A 25,764-nucleotide genomic window follows, 5' to 3' on the forward strand; every position below is an offset into this window, starting at 1 on the left:
GGCAGGGGGGACGAGAGAAGAAGGCGCTATCTTCGCGGGTGATGGATCTGCGCCATCACAGCCCGCGAGGCTGTCGATAACACCGGGGAGACGCGCCCGGCAGGTTGGTAACAATGACGACATTGATCGCTACTTGGGGGGGGGGGGGATGTCGCAGTGTCAGTTGCTACGCTGTGTTACAAGTGCAACTTCACATGTAACTTAGGTTCACACCTCATAATTCATCAATACTCCCCCAGGCATATGATCCCGTTGCGGTGTGGTCCTGGTTAGGAAAAAAGATGGGTCTTTAACATGCCAGACACTGTTAACCAGTGCCCAACATGGGTTCCGAGAACAAGGTAAATAGATTCGCCATATTTCCAATCGCGGCATGTTGCTGGCGAGCGCACGGCTAGGTCGAGAGGTTGAGGAGACTTCACAGTCGGACTAGTGTGCGGGTACAGAAGTATGCAAGTACAGAAGTACGCACGTGTACTACGATGCAGATATGTCATCGAGTGCTCCTGCCATCTGTGTTTTGTTTTCAACTTCAAATTAAAACACGCGATACAGATTCACAGTATGGGAGTCCACAAAACGTGGCGACCGAATTCCTGTAACGTGTCTTACAGTCGTCCCTCTGCTTAATTCGTTATTCCCCCTCCCCCTCTTTCATTGGTGCACTTTCCCGCTGCTCTCGGATGAGTCATTGTCTACGTGTTCCGCCGACAGCACACATGTCGCCCTTCAAAACTTTGAAATCGGTCTGGAAAATATTATGCTCTCCAATACATCCAACGATTACCAGTTCTTGGGCGGTTTTGACGCATTAACAGAATTTGTAGTCTTTCAAGTAAAATACGCTGTTACTAAGAGTGGCTGAAATTTAATCTGACTGTTGACTTTCAGTTAGAAAACCAAGTTGGTAACGACGAAATTGTGGTTGTAAAATTTCTCTTGATCTGCACTTAAGTATTAAAAAGTTTAAAAAAAAAATACCGAAAAATCAGTGGTGTTTCACTGGAAAACTTTGAAAACGTCTTCTTGGAACTGAATGAAACAAAGCAGTAGCTGTGGTAGTGTTTAGTGAAGTATTACTATCCGCAGTAGCAGCTCATACAGAGCACGAGGCTTGGGCGGAGCTCCAATGCTCTACCTCGAGGTCCTCTAGAGGGGGCAACGTCCGCCACGCTTCCCAGCGCGGGATACGCCCCCCGGGGACCGCTGCCCCGCCATCGTCTGCGCGCGGAGGACAAGCGACAACTAGCATTCCTCTGTTCATTGTTCACACTACAGCGACGCTAAATGTTTTTGGACGTGATAACGTCTTATAAATCGATGAACGCCGGCTGCACGCACGGAAAAAGCATTACTCATTGCCACGTTCCGCCTGAGCCGAGCGTGCAAAAACCGGCCCAACCACCGTGCGAGAAAAATCTTCTATAACATTCAAACAGGTTAAGGCGTAGCTTTTTAAAAGCAGCAATTTAATTTTTTTTTAAATTATTTGTCCAATTTTGTCATTTAAAATTAACAATTTATTGACATTGATTTGATTTCAGTTTATTTCTATAACTAATTGTTCGTGATTACATTTAAACAAATCATTTAAATTAAATTTGCAAAAACTGTAAATAATATTTGAAAATTAAAAAAAGTATGCAATTTTTCATCAATGTTTTGTTATGACACTATCACGTAAAATTATCGTCCGTAAACCCCCCATTTTTTTAAATCAATGAACACAGAAATTTTTAAGTTAAATAGAAATGTGTTCTTGAAAATAAGAAGCTAAGCCACGTCGACAGGATTGAATTGAGCTGAGTCAGTGAAACACTGTCGGTCCGGCGCCTGGCAGGATCTGCGGGTCGCTGCTTCACTGGAGTCGGAGCCGCGCGCTCGGCTGACGGCAAGTCGTGGCGTGGCTCGCTGCGAGGCGCTAATTAATTCACTGCAAGTGGCGGGCGGAGAGGGAAGACGAACGAGCGATGGAGAAAGTGACGCGGGTTTTCGCTCGGTGCTGCGGGGAGGGCGGGGGAACACCCTTAGCTACATGTAAACACCATTAGTTCCCCCACCCCGCCGACCATGGCGGTGGATCACTAACGAGAAGTGTGTGGGGTGGGGGGATGGCTACGAGTTCAAGTTGTATCGGAAGCGAGGGGAGGAAATGGTCGCCAATCAATGCTGCCAACACCTTGTTCTCACGCCAACCTGGTAAAATTAAATTTCGCCTCGTTTCCCGCGCGGCGCGAGATCGCGCGCGGCACGCGACGGCAGGCGGGCAGGTGCCTACCGCGGAGCTCCGGCGGGATGTCCCGTGGGAGCCGGCGCCTACTGCGGGGCTCCGGCGCGAAGGGTCGGCGCACTTTGACCTACTTTTTATATTCTTGTTCCCGTGTGTTGTCACATGCATAGTCATTTTTTAAAGATAAATTTCTTAAGGTACGTTTTGAAAAAAAAATATTGTGAGAGTGAGTGTTCACGATGCACGCGCAACATACTTTTTTTTCTTTTAAATCATATAATTTAATGATTCATATTGAATAATGGTCCATACATTATAAAAAAAATTATTTGGTGAATTTTACTGATAGAAATTGTGTTTATAAACTTTTTCAAGTGTATTTATATAAGTCAGTTCAGGTTATGTTTGTTTGGCGCGTTATAAAAAAAATTACGAGAATGAATTTTTACGTTAGGCCTCAGCATTCATCAAAATTGACAGGATAAACTATGACTATATGCAAATAAAATTTTTATGTCTGCTATTATAGCATATACTTAAGTGATTGATATTGAATACTGGCGCATATAACTTAATACGTTTTTTTATTGTGAATATAACTAATATAAATTGTATTTATATAAGTGAGGTTATTTTCCCGTATGTTTAATTCATTTGCATTATAAATTATTACATCAATATTTAAAAATAATCTAAAATTAATTACAATATATATACAACGTATTTTTGATTTTAATTATTAACTAAAAATTTTCTCAATACTTTTACTAAATGAAATTACTAATTTTATACACATTTTTATATTAATATTGAATACTGAGTATTTTATTAAATGTTTTATTTGATTGAATTTATGTTTTACCAACAGTATTCATAATATCACTCCAGTTCTTCTATTATTTTGTTCCTATTAATTATTTACATGAAAAATTAATACTAGTTTGTTATCACGCCCAGTAAATATAACTTCTAACGCGCGTACATAGGTACACGCACCCCCCTTTTTTAATAACAAAGAAGACATATATTTGTGCATCACAAGACACACATAAAAGTAATATTTTGTTGAGTGAAAATATTGTTCCACCCAAACTGAATTTAATTTGTATCACATGCATCCTGTTCATGCAAACAAATTTAATTTAAGTTTTTATATTTTTTTACTGTTTCGCGAAATAAGATTTTCAAACAGATATATATTTTTTTGGATCAACAAAACAACTACGCGTTTTAGTCGCATAAAATTAAATTGTTTATAATATTTTTCATCAGTGAAATAAATTACGCTTACAAGATAAACATATATTGATAATATTTTGTCGACCACTTTAAAGTCAACTAAAGAGAGTTTCAACTTTTGCTGTTTTATATAATAATGCATTAAATAAACGGTAAAACATTAGAAAATTACAGGGGCCAGTTAGAATACTGGTTGTGTTAAATGAATCTGAAACTGTTTCAGTCAAAATAATTTAAGCATATTTAAGTTTTCAACAGAATATTTGCGATAAACCGAACTTGTTACTTTGGAACCCGCCGCAAAGTAACTTACAAAGTCGCACTGCTATTTGCGTCGCCACTAGAGGAGGTCGCGCTGTGCAGGCCTGCCAGTGAGGCAGGTCATGCCAAAACAGTCTCACTGCTTCACGCGGTGCATGCCGGGAACCAGGTACTCCAAGCCGCTCAGGAAATTGAATCGATCAGTGCTCTGGCAGCGGGGGCGCCTGCGGGAAATACTCCAGACACACGCTAAGCAGCGCAGTAGTGAGGGTCGTGTACCACGCAGGGGGCTAAACTGCACCCTTTCAACCAGTGTAGGTAGCAGGCTGAAATGATGGCGTGCGAAGCGGCTAAATACCCTGCACTTTGGAATGATAAAAAAATAAGTTATCACTCGAATTCCTGGAGCCGGATTGTCAGGCATTCGGGGGCACTTTATTCCATTGCCATATTTTAATAATGCAAATGAAAGTATTAGAAATATTTATGCAAATACTTAACTTATAATGTACTTTGCAAATTACTTTCAACCATCATGGGACATGCACTTTAGTACATATAAGTACCCTTAAAAGAAACGGATATTTTTTAGTCGTTGGCAATATTATAACGCTATTATTGTCCTGAAAGATAAAACAGATTTCTATACAGGAAAATTTCGGAAAGTTCTTGTATCAGCTGGCTAAACCCCAAACGCCTCTAATTAAGCTCAACTGATGCCGAATCAGAGTAGGTTCCACACACCCTAATGGGCTGTTAGGTTGAACACCCCTCAAGGGAGTGTTTTAGAAAATGATTTTCATTTTGTTATTTAGAAATTTTGCCCATTAATTCAATTTAATTTTTAATATAACTACATTTAATGGTTTTTAAATATCTTTTTTAAAATAAAAATATATGTTTATTATTTGGTTTTAAAAACTTTAAATATTGATTTATTTTTTTAAACTCAAGCCTGAACTTCCAGCATTTTTTTCTTGCTGCTAAAAGTGTCAATTTAACCGTTTGTATGTAGCCTTCATTATAAATAAAATTGTCGTTTTTTATGTGTAACATCTTAGCTCTCGGTATGCGGTATTTGGTGCGAGTCATTTCGTGAATGGAACGGAAGTCGCATGGGACAGAAATGTGTAACCACGGTGCTGCCATCTGTGGTGGATGGCGCGAACCAACGTTCTAAAAAAAAAAGTTTAAAACATTTATATAAGATGGGCAGTATTTTAATAAAATTACTTGTCAAAAATCAGGTCCGAAGTTGGGGTTTAGCTTTTTTGTCAAGTATTTTTCGCTTTCGCTATAAAATACTGGAAGTTCAGGCTAGAATTAAAAAATATAAGTTAAACGGCACTTTTCAAACAAACACCGGCACTTGTCAAACATAGACCAGCACTTGTCAAACATAGACCAGCACTTGTCAAACAGAGACCGGCACTTTTCAAACAGAGACTAGCACTTTTCAAACAGAGACTAGCACTTTTCAAACAGAGACCGGCACTTGTCAAACATAGACCAGCATTTGTCAAAAATAGACCAGCACTTGTCAAACAGAGACCGGCACTTGTCAAACAGAGACCAGCACTTGTCAAACAGAGTCCGGCACTTGGCAAACAGAGTCCGGCACTTGGCAAACAGAGACCGGCAATTATCAAATAAAGACAGGCACTTGTCAAACAGAGACCAGCACTTGTCAAACGGATACCGGCACAATTCGAGTTGTTTGCTTGCAACAGGATGAGCTCCACTCGTGTGAACAAACGAGTCTGCTGTGCCACAGTTCACCTTCCGGCCGTATTGCGGGTGTTTGCGTCATTTGAATACAGTCTCGTCGTTCTTGGGTTCTTGTCACAGCATGTTGAAGAGTCCGTCGAGAAAGCAGTTTAAGTGTCTGGTGTCATGCATTCGATAGTCCCTAAAAAAAAAAAAAAAAAAAATTTCGCGAAGCCTTTCAAACATTTCCAAGCGCGGAGCTAGCGGGGAAGCCTACGATTCACTCGTCCTTCTGGACATACCCGAATACTCACGTTGGCAAGCCTTCTTTTCACAGACGAGAGAGCCAAACCCGAAGTTCCCCGAAGTTCATGCTCGCGTTTTTTTTTCCCGTACCACAACATGTGTATTTATTTGGGGGAAACCGTTTACATGATTTCACAGTATCTTTAGTGTAGCTATCCTAACCAAATCAACAGTCCACAATGTTTTAAAGTATTTATAATGTAGCTAACCTAACCTAATTGACCATTAGTTATCATGAGTTGTATATTTATTTACAATGAACAAAAAGAAACCGAAGATGCACGATCGTGCGTTTGGCTCTCTCGTCTGTTGGAAGAAGGCTTGCCAACGCGAGTATTCGGGTATGTCCAGACGGACGAGTGAAAAGTAGGCTTCCCGAGCTAGCGGGGTCTGTGTCGATAAGCAGCCCAGCCCTCGCGCTTAGCTGGACAGTGGAGGGGGTGTGGGGGGAGATGGGGCGGGGAGGGAGCGCATTAAAAGCGTCGTTGTTTTCATTACTTGGCCGTTGGAGCGACGGCGCTAATCCGGCGCCAGGCGGCGTCCATGCGCCGGCAGTGCGTCTGGCCGTCCGCCTCGCTTAGCCGCGCGGGGAGACGCTGCCCCCCTCCCTCCCCCCTCGTCCCAGGCCGGCGTCACTGCTGCCCGCACAGCATCCCAGCTTCCCTTATGTACACGATATACACGAGTTGAGACCCCTTGCGGGACGTTTTACATGTCGGAAATAACGTTCTGTGATTATTTTATTAATTTATTTAGACTTCAGTGTGACGTGTACGCCTTTTCTTACACTGAACCATGAGGCGTGAACAACGCATAATAAGTTATATCTAGGAAGCAAAAATAAAATTACGTTATATCAAACTACAAATCACAGAAATTACTGATTTGATTGATCATCTACAAATTTAACATCCACGTTTAGTAAGAACTTAAACTATGTAAAATGTTTTTAATATAAGAAAATTAAATTTAACAAAATACAAAAATAAAACATATAAAATATGGTTTTAAATTTAAAAAAACATAATACAATTAAAATTCTTATTATGTTGTCATCACACACAATCATTCAGTATTCCCTTGGTTACGTGTTGGGAATTTAGAGCCAGTTTAGTTTAAAATAAGAGTTTTTTTTAATATCTGGGCAGACCGCTCGTGTCCAGCATCCTGTACGGGCCCGCTCCAGGGAAGATGCAGTGACTGTGGAATGATTTTGACATCGTTTTGGTTTTCCGCAGGGCGAGACACAACAACAAGTAAAAGAGCTCTGTCATAAAGAACTACCTATAACTGCCCGAGTTGTGGTGGGGTAGGCTGGGGCTGGGGGTGGGGGTGAGGTCCCTGCACCAGGTGTCCCGGCCTGATTGGTGGAGCCAACCAGGCCTGCCACCCGAGGCAACAGTCACTAGGGTGACCACCTCTGCGAATCCAAACTACCGGACACTGTGGATAATAAAAAAGTCACGTTTAAAAAATATCTTGTTTCTTAAAAACAGAAGAAGGTTTTTTTAATGTTAAAGTTGCACCAAATTTCAAATTAATATCTTTGAAAATAAAAGTACAGTGACGAAGAGAGACGGATTTTCCCCCCAAATGATTTGTAATGCGATGTTGTGGATGATGATTTAAGAAATGTGAGTGAAACAAGAAGTGTTCACACAAATAACTTTATTTAAGATGAGCTAGCCTTCATTTTGTTATAAAACCATTTTGAATGCTATGTAAAATAAAATACCAAAAAACACCAAGTAATTTAATAAAATGAAAAATACAAATGGTGGAGGACTGAGAGTAAACCCTCAACAAGAGAAGTGTCTAGTCGCAGACTCCGCAGCTGAGACCTGGCGCGGCTCCAGGAAGGCTTCTTGGCAGGCGCTGCAGTTGCAGAACACCACACTAAGGGCGTGCCTCCCATTTCAGGTCAAGATTTTATATTTACAGTAATTACAGATAAGCTTGTAGACTTTTTCAATTGTTTAACTTTCACGAAATGAAAAATATATACATCCCATACTTTTTGTATAATTAGCTGCCGAAATTACATTTTTAACGTTTTTGGATTGTACAAATAAGGAGAATTCAATTTATTGCAGAACTGAAACTTTTTAGGTTTAACTGCAATGCCACTGGCTACTCCAATAAATGGTTTGAATTTATTTCAGAAAATATTAATTAATTATACCTGGAATTTCAAAATTCTCAAATTTGTTACGATTTTGACAGTCAAGAAACATGAAATGATGTTTTTGTGGTAAACGTGCAAACCATATCATGAAGTCGCCAACGGCATTGCAGTTAAACCTGAAAAGTTTCAGTTCTGCAATAAATTAAATTCTCCTTATTTGAAAAACCCCAAAAAATTAAAAATGTAACTTTGAAAGCTAAACATGCAAAAAGTATGGGCTGTATATTTTTTTAATTTCGTGAAAGTTAAACAATTGAAAAAGTTTAAACGTTTACCAGTGATTAATATAAATATAAAGTCATGACCTGAAATGGGAGGCACCACATTAAGGTCTCTGCGAGCACCAACAGACACGCGCCACTCCGTGGTCGCGTGGCACCAAGCAGAGCCACTCACACTGAGTGGCGCATTCACGCCAGCATGGCCGGGGTCGTGCGCACTGGCGCGTCTATACAAGCCACTTCCTTCCAGCGGCGGCGGGATCCAGCTAGAAGTGCAGCAGGGAATCTTACTCTGGGTTATTACTCAGAGAGTTGGTTAGAAATTATTATGTTACTGCTCAGCAAAGGATCGGATGAACCCAATATCTTCTCTTTTTTTACGGTCTTTCTATCTCTGTAGCAACAACACGAACACTGCACTCGCTTCCTCCAGATCAGCGACTCTTGCGCGCTTCTGAGTGGTCCAGAGTGGAGCAGCCTGGGCAAGTCGGAGATAGACTGGGAATATTTACAGGTTTATGTTCTCAAACACTGTTATTTATAAGTTATACACCCTACACCCTACAATATAACAATGCGTGCTCGGGAGGACTGCCGGTATATCTGGAGCCGCTCTTGGTGGAGACATCCCCTGACGTCACAGCCAGGGCCTGACCCTCGACGTGTGAGCCTCGAGGCGAGGGTCGGTGCCTGCCCGCAGGTCAGTGACTCGCCAGGGCCTGGCAGGCCTCCAACACAACCCCGAGCTCTTTTATCTCTATCTCCGGAGAAGAATAAAAGAAATGGCTGGTGCGCCAAGAGAAACTGTAAAAAAAAAATATCCACACGCCCTTTAACCCTTTCTCTCTCTCTGTCTGTCTGTCTCCGTCTTCCCGCACAGCATTTCGCCAAACAACGATGTTTCATAACGCGAGGAGACGAGAATTTTAATAACATAAGAACCTCACCGTCTCAAGGAGGGGAGGGGGGGGGGGGTGGGAGCCACGCCCCGCGGGTGACGCAGGATCACAATCCTGCGCGAGGGGGGGGGGCAGGATCTGCTCCCTATCCTGATCGCAAGGGTTCGCGTCTTATCACTAGGGTCTGGAAAAATTCGCGGGTTCAATGACCTCCAGGATGGACTCCCAAGATACTCCGCACGCTCGGGCAAACGTCGCTTGTTCATTGGCTGCTGACTTGTGAAGCGTCTCAACCGGGTGACTCGTGATTCGATACTACTTTGATTGATATATGTGGTTTCTAACTGGTCCAGAGTTTCTAGGATTTAAATTAAACCAGTAGCAGAAACAGCGACAAGGTATGCATATTTGTATTTTAGCTTATCACGAAATGAATCCGCGAATTTTTCCGGTCTCTACTTATCACACGTCCCACAACCCGAGACGAAATCTACACTTCGTTCAGCTTCGCTTCGCAATTGGGTCCGTGAGGGGTTTTTACTTTCATTATCTACCTTTTAGCCTGCAAATATTTGTACACCTGAAACACCCTTGTGATTGGAATACGTGTCATTTGAATCTCCCTGGAAAACTAAAACCTGCTACAGGCATTTTAAAAAGTATCGCCGAATCACGTATTGTCCGACCAGGATGTTGAATGCGAAGGCGACCAATGAATGAGCAGATGATACCGACTTGAATACGTACAAGTTAATGCAGTCTGTCGTTCAAATTAGAGTCGCGAGAATTCTTCCTGTGGATAAGCACAGAGAGTGGAGATTTGAAATATGCCTGGGGAGCACAGACCATGCTAGTTTTATAACATTTTTACAACAATCAAAGATATAATTGCTTTTTTTCTAAATATTTTTCAATGTTCCAAATTATTTCCGATACACTGTAGCCCATACACAATAGCTACGGTTGTTTCACAGTCTGACCTAGACTCTAATCACACATACATCTCCTTCACGAGGATGGATTGACCACAGGTCTCTTAACACGTCTGACACCCTGGGCCAGTAGTGAACAAGTAGGAGAAGAGGTTACTCGTCAATCACATGTAACCCACAAAAGAAAGTTGCCTTATTATTAGGGTCTGGAAAAATTCGCGGGTTCAATGACCTCCAGGATGGACTCCCAAGATACTCTGCATGATCGGGAAAACGTCACCTGTTCATTGGCTGCAGACTTGTGAGGCGTCTCAACCGGGCGACTCGTGATTCGATACTTCTTTGATTGATGGTTTCTAACTGGTCCAGAGTTCTCAGGATTAAAATTAAACCAGTTGCAGAAACAGCAACAAGGTAAAAAATATTTGAATTTTAGCTTATCACGAAATGAATCCGGGAATTTTTCCGGTCTCTACTTATTATTTACCAAAGATAATTATATATGTGCATGTATATACATGCTGTAGTCTATCCTGAACTAAAATGAATCCACAATATAATCGTGACTCTAACCATAAGCAGAGACACGGGATTTTTTACTCATCTCGATGACCCTGTCTATTCTCCAGCCTTAATGACTTGAGGATTGGGCCCTTTTCTCCAGGACTGCTTGAATGTGATCAGTCCGTCCAGGTGTAGCTGGCTTGGTACTGGTTTAGTGTTAGCTCGCGGCGTGTCGGAACAACGGTGGACCAATTGAAGACGTGTTTGAATTGAAGTGAACTCGGGTCACTAAGCACGGAGAGAGAGATGACGTTACAGAGCTGTCTCGGCGCAGAGCACGATGTATAGAGACTGGAATAATTCGCGCTTTCAATGACCTCTAGGATAGACTCCACAACCCCCTACACACTCGGGCAAATGCCGCCTGCTCATTGGCTATTGACTCGTGACATCTGTCAACTGGGACGCTTGCGATTCGATACTTTTTTGGTTGGAGGTTTTCCATTGGCTCAAAGTCCTTCAGACAAACTGTAAGCCAATCACAGATCCAATATGAAGGTACAGTTGTTTGGATTCTAGCATGACGCGAAATGAATCCGCGAGTTTTTCCGGTCTGTAACGAGACGGCCGTATGTCCTGGCTGACTCCGTGTCCGTTGCGAGCCCCGTGGAGCTGCTGTGACGTCACTGGGGCGGTGGCGGCGTTAGCATTCATATCGCCCCGGCGACGCCGCCATGTCGCTCACTGCAGCGGCGGGGAGGGGGGGGGTGGTGCTTATTGGCCGAGCAGCGGGGTGCTGGCAGCAGCAACCACCCCCCACTCCTCTAGTCTCGGCGCTCGGCGAGGGGTTGTAATATTCCAACTCGACGAGCACCCTCCTAGAGAGAGCTATCTCCCCCACCACCACCCCCCTCCTCCAGGGCTGCGGACAGCCACCAGCACTTGACGACTCGCTTCCCTGCGGGCTAGCCTCGACTCGCCGCGGCACAAGAGAGCTCATTGGTCGAAAAACAAGTCACATCCTTTGGCGTATCAGCTAGGGACCGGGAAAATTCGCGATTTCAATGACCTATAGGATGGACTCCAATATCATCTACGCACTCGGACGAACTACACCTGCTCATTGGCTACTGACTCGTGACACCTGTTAACTGGAATGATCGCATTCGATACTTCTTTGGTAAGTGGGTTTTTTATTGGTCCAGAGTCTTTCAAATAAACTGTTGCCCAATCACTAGAGACCGGAAAAATTCGCGGATTCATTTCGCGTTATACTAGAAACCAAACAACTGTAATTCATATTGCTTCTGTGATTGGCTTACAGTTTGTCTGAAGGACTTTGCGCCAATGGAAAACCTCCATCCAAAAAAGTATCGAATCGGAAGCGTCCCAGTTGACATATGTCACGAGTCGATAGCCAATGAGCAGGCGGCATTTGTTTGAGTATGTAGGGGGTTGTGGAGTATATCCTAGAGGTCATTGAAAGCGCGAATTTTTCCAGTCTCTACCAATCACTGAAGCAGCAAGAAGGTAATCGTATTTGGGTTCTAGCCTGTCGCGAAATGTATCCGCAAATATTTCAGGTCTCCACGTATCACCATGGGCGAACTCCACCCTCTACTTCCTACGGGAATAACAAGCCCCTCACTAAAGGAGGCCCGCTTGCACTGGCAAAAGCGCGACTGTCAAAACGAGGTTGATATCAACATTTCAGCGATACCCTGAAGTGGCACGAACGAAGCCAGTGCTTGATATTTTATCTTTTCAACTGTTCAATTCAATTTCCAGTTTAATTTTTTTTATAATTATTCATAAAACTAAAGAACATATACACACGCATTAACATATACCAATCAAGAGTCTAATAACAGTTATCTATCTTGCCCTATTTATTTTCTCGTTTGTCTATTTTATTCTTGTGACCTTCTGTCAACCTAAGTAGATATTTAGTTTCCTTTCCTTTAATTTCATTCTTCATTTATTATATCTTCTCTTTTTTTCTTCTACGTTTGGTTGTCAAGTATTCTTTTGTTATCTTCATAACCATCTTCAAGTCTCGTATCCATGACATCCATTATTTATTTTATCTTTCCTTCTCTCTTCCCTTTTTTTCATTCTTTCTTTTCCCTCTTTGCTGTATCTTAATTCATGCCTTCATTTTCACTCTTATTTCTTCTCAGATTCTCGGAAATACAGATGTTTCTGGTTATCGACTGAACCACAATACAATTTCAACACGCAAGGCACAAAGGTTGTTAAGTTGCCTGAACATATACAGATTGTTAAATGAAATAAAATTAGTTATATATTTTTTTGTTCTGGATCTCTGGGGCATGTGTTATCAACCCGTGATGCAATTACATAAGTCATTCCAACACATATGGGTGGGGACAGAAAAAATTCGCGGATTCAATGACCTTTAGGATAGCCTCCATTATCCTCTGCATTTCTCAAGTAAACACGCTTGTTCATTGGTTACTAAATTGTGAGTCGTCTCCACTGGTTAGCTTGTGATTCGACGCTTCTTTGGTCGATAGTCTCTCATTGGCCCAGAGAGCTCCAGTTAAACTGCGAGCCAATAGCAGAACCAGCAGAATTGTACACATGTTTGAATTTCAGCCTATCGCGAAATGAATCCGCGAATTTTTCCGGTCTCTACAATTGGGTGTTTATGTAGTATAGCTTGTTGCTAACTTTTGTGGTACCAACCGATGGTCGAAGCACAACCCGAGCCGTGGTCGCTACCCGAGCCGTGGTCACCGAACAGGCCCGCGGCTGGGAGACAGGTAGATAACGTCGCCCGCGGCGAGCTAGGGTCATAACGCGCTAACTGCGACGGTAAAAGGTTGGAAAGGAAAAGAAAAACTACAAAATTACAAAAAAAAAAAAAGTTTGCGTGGCAAGTGTCTGAAACAATCCCGCCGGAGAGTCCACCCCCCCTAGGGAGGAGGCAGGGGGCGCGGGGAGGGGTCTAGTTCGAGGATGGTGATTCCGTGCTGCGTTCAATTTGCGCGCCGAATTGGTTCCGCGAGGAGGTGATACCGTGGCGCAGCAGCGGTGATAGGGGGGGGGGGGGGGCTACACCGTCATCCCGCCAGCCCTCATGTCAGCTGCAGGGGTGCTACAGGCCTCACCAGCACACGTGGTACCTCCCCTCCCCCCGCTCCCCTGACCACACACGCCGACCACTGGCCGCTTCACATTTGTACCAAATATAATTTTTTTTTGAAAATTTGTGATCTCATGTAAGTAGTCATAGAAAGTTTTTCGAAATTTTGTTAGGTTCAAGTGTGTGAAATTATGTGGTTTTAAATATCGCTACAAGTTATTATTTTTGTATATTTTAAATTTTTACTTTCGGGCCGACGATCAAAGTTTTTTTATTTCACTGCTGTCCCTCTTGACAAAACCCTCTTTTATCCTTCTCTATCCACCCGTTTCCCATCAAGCTATATCTCTCTCTCTTACGCCATCTATTAGACTGTCAGAGCTGCCAAACATTGTCCGTAAAATGGAAAAAAACGAAAACTCTTTTAATGGAAATAATGCGTTTCCACAAATTACAAACCTGCTGGGACACAGAGGACATTGCCCAGTAACACTCGTGTTTCTCCTGCAGTGCATTTTTAGCGGCGTACGGGATGAAAACTGCGCGAGTGAAGGAATGGATTTTCCGCCGGGGGAAAGAGACGCGGGGAAGAGATTGGGTGAAAAAGAAGGGAGACAGGGGGGTTGGCCCCCCTCAGGGCTACGGCCGTCAGGTTCGATTTTGAAAACGTCACTCATTGCTATTCAGGGATTGTAGCTCGCACGAGCCCGCGGCGCGGCAGGGGGGGGGGGGGGGTGAGGTGACTCCTGGGACGTCGCCCCTTCGCCCTCGACCCTCGCCTTCCCGGCCAATCAGCGAGGGCTGTTCGCAGGCGAGGCGTGGGCTCACTGCAGCTCGCCCAAGTGGCTGTGCCATCGCCGGCCGTGCTTACCGCTGACGCTTTGTAAATACCCTCTAACGTGTAAACACCTGTGCATTTACACGTCCCGTGCAGTTGCTACACACCGGGGAAATTCTTGATGGATCCAAATTTCAACCACTGATAGGTAGAAACGTGAAAAATTCGCGGATACATTTCGCGACTGGCTAGAATACAAATACGTTTGCCTTCTTGCTGCTTCAGTGATTGGGCAACAGTTTATTTGAAGGACTCTGGACCAATGAGAAACAATTAACCAAAGAAGTATCGAATGCGATCATTCCAGTTAACAGGTGTCACGAGTCAGTAGCCAATGAGCAGGTGTAGTTCGTCCGAGTGAGTAGATGATATTGGAGTCTATCCTGTAGGTCATTGAAATCGCGAATTTTTCAGGTCTCTAGTAATAAGGTATGGCCGTGCCAGCGGTTTCTTCCTTGTAGTTGGACACGGTCTGAAGCAGTCCCAACCAATCACATCCCAGCTGCAAGTGGACAGCTCAGGCCCTCGAGAAAGAAGCGAATGAACGAGGAAACAGCAGCAAGTCCACCGAGCGGGCTGGTGCAGTGGTAACACACTGCACATCCAGTCCGGCCACCCCTACGTCCCACCAAGTGGGGGGCAGACTCGTCCTGAATGGCCCGGCCGAACAGGGCAATGGCCGCCAATTAAAAACTAGCGTTAATATATTTTTTTTGACGTGATAACGTCTTATAAATCGATGAACGCCGGCTGCACGCACGGAAAAATTGTCACGTTCCGCCTGAGCCGAGCGTGCAAGAACCGGCCAACCACCGTGCGAGAAAATCTTCTATAATATCAAACAGGTTAAGGCGGGCTTTTTAACTAATTGTTCGTGATTATATTTAAACAAATTATTTAAATTAAATTTGCAAAAACTGTAAATTATATTTGCAAATTAAAAAGTATGCAAATTTTCATCAATGTTTTCTTATGACGTAATCACGTAAAATTATCGTCCGTAAACCCACTATACAGACAACCCCCCCTTTTTCGTGAAAAATACGTATCCATGACAACAGACAAAGTCCGGTTCTTCGCAATACGTCCTGCCGGTTGTGTCGCCGTCCATAATGACGGGACGTTAAGCAGACTTTGAAAAAAATGCTCACCGGAGACCCGTTCACGAGTTGTTATTAATTTGTCTGGGTTTCTGTCGGACGCTAACATTCCCGGCGGTGATTGATCGTCGTGGACCCAGGTTGTTGTGCTCCTGCGGGGGGAGGGGGGGGGGGGAATTGTCATCGGCCGTGTCAGCCGTACTCGTCACTAGGCGTGTGACAGCTGTCACCCGCCTGGAGCTTTTCATCTCGTGTCCTGCTGCAGTTCGCGCTGTCGACACACGGGACACTCGCTCTGAGAGGTTCCTGACTCCGCCGCCAGGCGGTGCGTGGCGCTGCAGTCGCTCTGCAGGCGCAGTACCCCGCATTCTGTCGCTTCCAGTTTCTAGTGTTTAGTGTTTCTGCACGGCATTCGTTCGCTCAAAAACCTTAAATCTCAGTAGTTATTCACCGATTTAAGTAGCTTGGCTTCTGGTTTGTAGCCGTGTTCTTGGCGAATAATTCACCGAGGTTTCGGTCGAAATTGCAGTCGCCATCATCAGGGAGCAGTTACCTACTCGTAGCCGTGTTCTTGGCTAAAAAAAAAAACAGAAACCAAGCTACTTCAGACAATGGCCGTGTAAGCCTGCGAACATTATTCTTCACCGATTGATTAGAAATTTTGGACACAACGTTGCATTCGAATACGCGTGTGTGTTTATCTCACCTGTGATAGGTAACAAGATAGATGGGTAGAGACTGGAAAAATTCGTGCTTCCAATGACCTCTAGGATAGACTCCACAACCCCCTACACACTCAGGCAAATGCCACCTGCTCATTGGCTATCGACTCATGACATCTGTCAACTGGGACGCTTGCGATTCGATACTTTTTTGGTTGGAGGTTTTCCATTGGCTCAAAGTCCTTCAGACAAACTGTAAGCCAATCACAGAAGCAACATGAAGGCACATCATGCAGGCGAATCTGAATTCGACCGAAAATCTTCCACGACCAAACAAGTTGAAAACCTCTAAACGACTTGTGCTCTAAATTGTTTTTCAAGTCTAGTATACGTCTTTGTAGTTGGGGCTGAACAATTTTATTGTAAACTAGCCGTGTGCCCGATGGATAAGTATTTGATCCTCATTTCTGATGAAGTCCAAATACCGATTTCCACATTTCTAAATTCACAAATGACAAACTTCCATGTAAAATGTTATCCCCTTAGGGGATGAACGTTCACAGATCCTTTCCTAGTGCTCACAGACGTAACATAAGGAGCTTCTATGCAAAACTTCGTTATTCTAGACCAACCGGTTTAATCTGTACGATGTCTGTCAGCCGGTCAGTTTTATTAAGTAGGTAGTAAAGTATTTAAGATGAATCTCTGGAATTATCGATTATGTTTAATTGGATGATGTCCTACGACCACCATGGATTTTGCGGCTGAAGCGAAATTATTTCATTGAAATAATTTGTATTACACCTTTATTTCCCTCAAAATGTTTGTGACGTATTATTGCTAGGGACCGGAAAAATTCGCGGATTCAATGACCTCTAGGATAGCCTACATTATACTCTGCACATCTCAAGTAAACACGCGTGTTCATTGGGTGCTAAATTGCGAGTCGTCTCCAATGGGTAGCTTGTGATTCGACGCTTCTTTGGTCGATGGTCTCTTATTGGCCCAGAGAGCTCCAGTTAAACTGCGGGCCAATAGCAGAACCAGCAGAATTGTACACATGTTTGAATTTCAGCCTATCACGAAATGAATCCGCGAATTTTTCCGGTCTCTAGTTATTGCTAGCCCGGAGTCACCCCAGGGAGTGCCAACTGAACAGACTCGATAAAACCGTCCCAGGACCACACGCGCCTTCAGAAGGAAGTCAGCAAGGTCGTGCAGTTGGCACGACTGGTCTTCCCTCCCCTCCGGCTGTATGAGGGGAGCGATGCCACCCCTTCCCCTCTCCCCTGAAGCCGTCCTGGCGTTCGGGGGAGCATTCAACCCCTGCAGTAACTCGATTGTGAAAACGCTCGCTCTCAAACCCCATTTGGAAGCTGAGCCCCGCGCAGGCAAACAGCTGGGGGAGGGGGGTAGTCTGTGAGGGGAGCCCCCCTCCCCCCACCCTTCTCCACGACATGCAGCCACAGTTGCGCTCAGCGGCGTCCAACTTACGTCACGCGCCTTGAGTTGACATTTGAACAACATTTGTCGTACGTTTACCCCTTCTCCCAGCCTTACTTATTAATGACTATTAAGGGTAGTTGCAGGTGTTAAGGTTTAATTGAATACCATTTCAATTATTTAAATTAGCCGCATGTATAGGTGATTATTTGATATTGGATATTTTTAAAATTATATTTCTAAAAATTGAATAAAACTCCACATTTATGATATGGTGTGTCAGGCAATAGAAAAACTCCTACCACTTGGACCAAAAATATATATTATTTAAATCCTTATTACGTAATGGCGGTAATCGTGGATGCGCCATTTGGTTTTTGTCTGCTAGGGTGCACTATTGCCAAATTTTTTTTTCTCTCTCGCTAGAGTGCACTAGTGTTAGTCACCAGATCGCCGTCTATTGCGTCCACCGAATTGTCAGGCGTCTTGGCAGCCATTTTGAAAATATGTCCTTATTTCCATCCTTTATTGATGCAAAAAAAATAATTTTAGCTTAAAAATACTTATTATAAATTTATTAATTACATTTTATGAAATATCCAAAAATTTGCTTAAGATCTCCTTCCCACACACCGGCAAGCCGATAAACATTTTGGCCACCATCTTGAAAGTTCGAAATAATCGTCCGAAAATTAGGGAAAAAAGCATTAAAAATATTTAATACCGTCCTTTGTCAGATCACAGGCAGTACAGAGTTAATTTAACTGTCTCATTACTAGGGACCGGAAAAATTCGCGGATTCAATGACCTCTAGCATAGCCTCCATTACCCTCTGCACATCTCAAGTAAACACGCGTGTTCATTGGTTACTAAATTGTGAGTCGTCTCAACTGGGTAGCTCGTGATTCGACGCTTCTTTGGTCGATGGTCTCTCATTGGCCCAGAGAGCTCTAGTTAAACTGCGAGCCAATAGCAGAACCAGCAGAATTGTACACATGTTTGAATTTCAGCCTATCACGAAATGAATCCGCGAATTTTTCCGATCTCTACTCATTACACATTCATGTTCCATTTACAATTAATAAAAAAAAACCTTCAATATCACATAAAACAGCTGGACAGAGGAGAAAGGAGGTAGCACACACAAAGTGACAGTCACTCATGTGGCGATGGTCGTGTGCTCTATTCCTACCTCAGGCATAACAGCTACTCTAAAATATTCATTTCACTAATTATTACTGCAAACAAGGCTGAATAAATATGTTACTTAATATCACCACGCATACCAAAAAGGCCTTTCTCGATACTTGGCATACATTTACACCTTGTCATGTACAATTTAGGGCGTATAGGCCAAGCGAAACCGAGCCATGAAACCTCTTATTCGATATCTGGAACACCTTTCAACAAGACATGTCCAATGTCAGGCTTATATAGCTCCGAACATGAAGCCTTATACGCCGATAATTGTTATATGTTTCAAACAAGCCATGGCATATTTCAAGCAAACAAGACAAGAGTCTCCGAACTGCTAGACCTACGGTTTGGATATAACCTATTACAATATGAAAGGCTAATTAACTAAGTATGTTTTATACTTACTATAGGACCAAGAAACCCTGAAAAATAATTTCCGCTTATTACAAGACCAAGAAGTTTTGATTCAATAAATATTCAGACCTGACTGCAGGTATTTTTACGTACAGTGAACGGAGAGGACACACACTGGACACAGCCTGAAGTCTGGCCTCAGAACCGGACCACGGGACGTTTGCTATCTCCACTTTTTACAACCTCCCCCCTCCTACCCCACCCTTCGCTACTCGGCGGCACTAGGATCCTGCAAGACTCGCAGTGTTATTCGTAGAGAGGATGGAATGCACACAGTTATACGTTGGAACTGAGTTCTCATTATTAGTAGGGACCGGAAAAATTCGCGGATTTAATGACCTCTAGGATAGCCTCCATTATCCTCTGCACTTCTCAAGTAAACACGCGTGCTCATTGGGTGCTAAATTGTGAGGCATCTCCACTGGGTAGCTTGTGATTCGACGCTTCTTTGGTCGATAGTCTCTCATTGGCCCAGAGAGCTCCAGTTAAACTGCGAGCCAATAGCAGAACCAGCAGAATTGAATTTTACATATGTTTGAATTTCAGCCTATCACGAAATGAATCCGCGAATTTTTCCGGTCGCTACAAATCACCCTGCCAGCCGCGGTCAGCTGATTGGCGTCGCCGCAGAGTGACGTCATGCACCGCGCGGCTAATTAAAACCTCCCCCCCCGGGTGTTGCCCCCCCCCCCAGCCTCCTGGTGTCTGCGGCTCTACCCCGGGTGCACAGCGGCGGCAGGTGTTTCAAAACACTGTTGCATCGCCGGTGCTTGTGACTTCTTCCTGAGCGGGCCTGATCCCGCGGGGAGCTGATTGTTAGAGACCGGAAAAATTCGCGGCTTCATTTCGCGATTGGCTTGGATCAAAACACGCTTACCTTCATGCTGCTTCAGTGATTGGGCCACATTTTATCTTGAGGACTCTGAGCCAATGAAGAACCCTTAACAAAATAAGTATCAAATCACTAACATTCTTTTTGGCAGGTTTCAGGAGTTAGTAGCCAATGAGCAGGTGGTATTTATCCAAGTATGTAGATGTTTGTTAGGTCTATACTAGAGGTCATCGAAATCGCGAATTTTTCCGGTCCCTAGTGTTTGTCCCTTGAGGTGTCGGAGCTGCTGCCGGCTCTAGTATCCGAGACATGATCCAACAAGTGCATTGAAGCGAGTACATAGCCTCTCCGCACCAATGGCAACCCCCTGCCTTCACGTGGGCACCGCTGTTGGGGGGGGGGGGGGTGTTTGCTGTGGCTATCCTCGGCCTCTGGTCGTAGCTGCGTCTCCGACTGAAGAGGACTCTGCCGTCGGCTCGAACCATGTTCTCAGGGCGCGAGAAGAAGACATAGATGATGGTCGGAACGTAGTGTTGCCATTTCGATGCGTAGAAAACACACACACACGAGCAAACAGGGGGCCACAAAAATTGAATTGCGGACCAGTAAAACTACTTGCGAATTAATAAAATTTCTTGGACATACGCCATTTCAGTTTTGTATTGTTTGTCATAGAAAAAAAATCATAAATGTAAAATAATTTTTTTTAAAAAATTAACCTACATAAAACAAACATAAATCAGTTAATGACAAACAGATAGACCTAACGACGAACCTTGACAGGTGTTATCGTCAACACAGCGACGACAGCACAGACGATCACATTCAAACTTGACGCCTTGGGCATAGGCATCACGGACTTCAAGTACGCAATGCGTGGAGCCTAGTAAACATCTCCGGAAAACCGTTTAACCAATCCTCCGTACTCGAGTCGGAAAAAAAAAAGTCTACCTGGTTTAGCCGGGCCAATCAGCACATAGTTGCTGTGCTCGGTGTGGCGACAGACGACGCGACAAGCAGGCGATGTTACATGACGAGTGCATGCCTCCAGCTGCGACATGCCTCACCCGTGCGCGCATCAGGTGACGAGGGCTGGTCTTGTTCCTGGACGTGTCCCCTCCCCCCTGGGGACAGCCCTCGGTCCCGCCGAGCCGCATGCGATATTCAGGAGGGGGGGTGGGGAGTCTAAGAGGCCGTCACGAGCTGCCGTGAATTATCCAGCCGCCGCTGCCTAATTATTCATGCCGTCCCGTCTACCCTTAAACCTCCCCTGGCCGAGACGTCTGATTGCCTGCCTCCCCTCCCCGACCTAACCGGCCAATCACTCCGCCCCTTGACGGCGGCTTGAGGCAGCTCGTCCGCCAACCAGGGCCACGACAGCTGTGACTGGCTAGAGACCGAGCTGGCGAGGCTGTGATTGGTTGCGCGTGATCCGGTGTTTACCCTGGGTACTGTCAGGCAACATCGCCCTCATCACAACATACCGACAACCGGCCCAGCTCGTCATCGCGTTGAGATATCATAAACGGACTTGCTGAAACTGGTACAATCTGAGCGACAATCGTTATTTTTGACGTGATAACGTCTTATGAATCGATTTACGCCGGCGGCACGCACGAAGAATTGTCACGTTCCGCCTGAGCCCCAGCGTGCGAGAACCGGCCGACCACCGTGCGAGAAAATCTTCTACAATATCATACAGGTTAAGGCGGGATTTTTAACTAGTTGTTCGTGATTATATTTAAACAAATTGTTTAAATTAAATTTGCAAAACCTGTAAATAATTTTAAAAATTAAAACCTATGCAATTTTTCATCAATGTTTTCTTATAAAGTTATCACGTAAAATTATCGTCCGTAAACATATTTTACAGACAACCCCCCTTTTTTATGCTAGATAAATAGTCATTTGAAATAGTGTTACACATGGTCTTGTATGGCCTAAAAAATTTTTTTGAGCCTGAATGTATACCTAATAATAATAATTAAAAAACTGGTGTTGGTTCCGGAATTTTAGGAATGTTTACTTTACCGCTGCTGCGACATAAACCGGGCGCTTCAGTTTTCCATTTACATGCTCGGCAATTGTTGCAAATATTATTCATTTTGTCAAAGTTGTTTAGCTTGGAATAATCTACATTAGAGTCATAAACAAATGCCAAACTTAGTAATTGGGTTTGACTACGTCCTCTGATGACATTTAACCTCACTAGTTGCTGGGTTAAACGCTGAGAACGTTCAGTTTTCGATTCCCTGGGCCGGTTTTGTTCGGTAAGGTTACATTGACTGTCCAACCTATTCATACGCTCATATTACGTTTCATTTTCACGCAAATGTCTAAGACGCTTTGATGTTGCAGACTGCCAAGAAAGCTGAGATTTTCTTCGAGGCATTTCGAATTAAACAAAATAATCAAAAAGGTAAACAAATATATCAACTATATATATATATATATATATATATATATATATATATATATATATATAAATATCTTGAAGAATAGTTTTATTGGCAGAAGAATAATAAGTTTTGTATACACATTTTTGAAAAAATAAAATAAAGATAGCAAATCAGCCTACTTTTGTTAAGAAAATTATTTATACTAACATATCTATGGAACAACCAGTATTGTTTCCCACCTCGCACCGCATTGCATCACTCGCCCGCGCTGTTACGTCGTTTTCGCTTAGCGTTCTTTCTGACTTTTTTTGGTTTGATTTCTAAGGATTTCAGCGTGATATTAAATAGCTTACAACCTCCTTCCTAAATAATTGTCCTATCAAACGCAAAAAAAAAAACAAAATTCAAATCCGAAAGGTAGTTCCAGAGATTAGTGCGTTCAAACAAACAAACTCTTCAGCTTTATTATATTAGTATGCACTGAGAGAAAGGATTGTTTGCCTCAACAAAATATTTGTTCGTATACGGCGAAATAGAAATAATTTTTTTTAATTCAAACAAATATTTTGTAGTAGGAAAGATGCTGTTGACCCAACAAAATGTTTTTTTCAACTTAACTGTATATTTGATTAGGTGAAACAAATCATTTTTGTTACATACCAAGTTTGGTTAACCTAATAAAATGTTTTGTTACAACAAGTAAATATTTGTTTCACCCTTAGTAAACAAATATTTGTTTGATTCAAAGAAACCTTTTTCTCTGTGTGGACTTCACTGTGTAGAACTCTAACCCTGCCCATTGATGCGGCCTGGCCACGTGATCAACCCCCGCGGGACTCTTACCTCGGCACCCCCTCCCCCCCTCAACCCCCCAGGCCAGGCACGACACCAGGGACTCGGAATACCTGGAGGCGGCAGCTCCCTGCTTCTGGGGGCGGTACTCAGGCCGTGTCGTGACTCTACCAGGAGGAGGGGGAGGGCAGCGATTCGTCACGATAAAGCACGTGAATGAAATGAAGGTAACCGACAGCCCTGTCGGAAACCACCCCTCAGCAGTGTTGCCTACCTGCCGACTGCCTCACGTCGTTTCTAACCATCCATCATGTCTCTGTTGCGAGTTACGTCATGGATGATGCTAGCGATGGGGAAGATTTAAGTAAAATAATTTCATATACTGGTTATCATAGAAAAATCTCCAAAAAATGAGGTTGTCTGTAAAGTCGATTTACGGACGATAATTTTACGTGATAACATCACATCAATTTTTTTAAATTGCTGCTTTTAAAAAGCCCGCCCTAACCTGTTCGATATTGTAGAAGATTTTTCTCGCACGGTGGTCGGCCGGTTCTTGCACTCTCGGCTCAGGCGGAACGTGACGATGAGTCGTGCTTTTTCCGTGCGTGCAGCCGGCGTTCTTCGATTCATAAGACGTTGTCACGTCAAAAAACGGACAGCAAAGAGATCAGGCCAATATGAAATGTGGACAGCACAGATGGTTCTCTTGGTCGGCGAGTTGCTCGGGTACTCGAGCAGCTGGTGTGGGTGTTCAGAGCAGCGCCTGACGAGCCAGCACACGAGGACTAGGGCTGCCCGCGGGGTGAGGGGGTTGTCCCTCGCCGGCGTGTGACGTCACGCTGGCCTCTCAACGATGGACGAGATCGCCGCTCGCCGCGCGCGGACTTATCTCTGGCCGCTGACGCCTCGAGGCCCTGACTCCACCTGCAGAGACGTGACTCGACTAGTGTCCACCCGGGGCTGCAACTCTATTACCCTCCCCCCCTTTTCCTTTTACCCCTTTTTCCCTTTTTTTTCAAACCAACCGAACCGAAACCCTTCCCACCAAACCTCATACCACCACCACGTTAGTCCACTATTCCAATTTTTTTAAATCAACTTAAATGGTAAATGAATAGATTTATTAGCAGTCATTTCATTTTTAATGCATCGCATGTCGTATATATATAGTACGTGAAAAATACCAGTTTTTTTTTTTTTTAAATATTTGACGATGTACAAGTATGCATCTTTCAATACAAATAATTAATTTTATCTGCCTCCAACCTTTTTTTTTTTAAACTACGATATTCAAGTAAATGTCTACAAGTAGTAAAATTTACTCTGCCAGTTTAGTGTCCCCCCCTTCCACCAAACAAGGCGCCTGGTACACACACCTCGTCTGCCCCCTTCCCCACCCCCTGTATACGTCAATGATCACCGGAGTGCATCCATGGCAGGAAATAGTTTCATTAGCCCAGTCAAAAGCGTTACGAAAAATCGATGATTCAGGATTTTATTTCTTGGGTGGTGGAGACTGAAAAAAAATTCAAACAAGCGTATTAAAAAAAAACATTACATAGCAAGCTTTTTCATACAATCAGATTTTGTAACGAAATATATTTGCAGACGCGAACGTAAACCGAATGTATCGTAATTTAATGAACAATCTGTTATTTTTCCCATGACAACTCATCAAGTCCAAAATTATTTTTGTGGATACAGATTGACTGAGTGCTTGGACGGTGGTCCCAAGTTAAGGAGTCAGGTGTATAATATTTGAGGTTTGCGAATTCTTGCATGCGTGTCAGCGGTACACGTGAGCACATTTAGTGCTACAGGCAGGCCTACTTTGTTAAAATGTAGAAGTATATTTTTATGCTGTTCTGTTGGTCTGACAACACATGTAAAATGAAACTATTTCAAATAATTTATGTAACTCACCAACGAAGTATTCGTAGGACAGTTTGCCATTCGTATTAAAGGCTTGTAACTAAATACGTACACAATAATTAAGAACGTACGATAAGTTCCTCTCCAACAGAAATCTCGAACTCGGTAACACAGTGGGTCTACACGCCGCCCTCTGGTCCCAGGTGTGGCTGCGGCGCCAGAGGCCAGCTTCTCTGGCTGTCGAGAACCTTCCATAAATGTTCCCGAATATTGTCGTGTTTTATTTCCCTCCCTCCCTGCAGGCCTGCCAACTTGGCTGGAAGTTCCTACCCGCTCCAGAGGCACGGCCCCGGAGGACCGCCTTGGAAAATGTTGACGCGGGTTCCAGGGGATTTGCCCCGGCAACTGCCCTCGATACACCGTGGGCCCGGGGGGGGGGGGCTAATCCCTGGGCCTCGGCGAGACGTGGATAAATAGTAAACCAGGTGGAGCGGTGGGCCCGCAGGGGGGGGAGAGGCGAGCGAAAGTACTGCCCCCCCCCCCAGGTTACCCGTGTACTCGTGTAACCCCCCCCCCCCCTGCAGGAGCCCTGGAAGAAGTCAAGAGAGCCCCCCCCCCT

At 44.0% G+C, this 25,764-nt stretch overlaps 1 protein-coding gene across 1 annotated transcript in view; it reads left to right on the forward strand.

The window, feature by feature from the left end:
- The first annotated feature begins 323 nt into the window (after positions 1–323).
- LOC134543217 (lachesin-like) overlaps positions 324–25,764 on the forward strand; it is a 62,064-nt gene continuing 36,623 nt past the window's right edge. Inside the window, exons 1-2 of the mRNA XM_063388119.1 lie at positions 324–341; positions 1,841–1,979. Coding sequence (XP_063244189.1) covers positions 324–341; positions 1,841–1,979 — 157 coding nt within the window. The remainder of the gene's footprint in view (positions 342–1,840; positions 1,980–25,764) is intronic.

This window comes from Bacillus rossius (assembly GCF_032445375.1).
Source record: "Bacillus rossius redtenbacheri isolate Brsri chromosome 9 unlocalized genomic scaffold, Brsri_v3 Brsri_v3_scf9_2, whole genome shotgun sequence".
In the NCBI taxonomy this organism is placed as follows: domain Eukaryota; kingdom Metazoa; phylum Arthropoda; class Insecta; order Phasmatodea; family Bacillidae; genus Bacillus; species Bacillus rossius.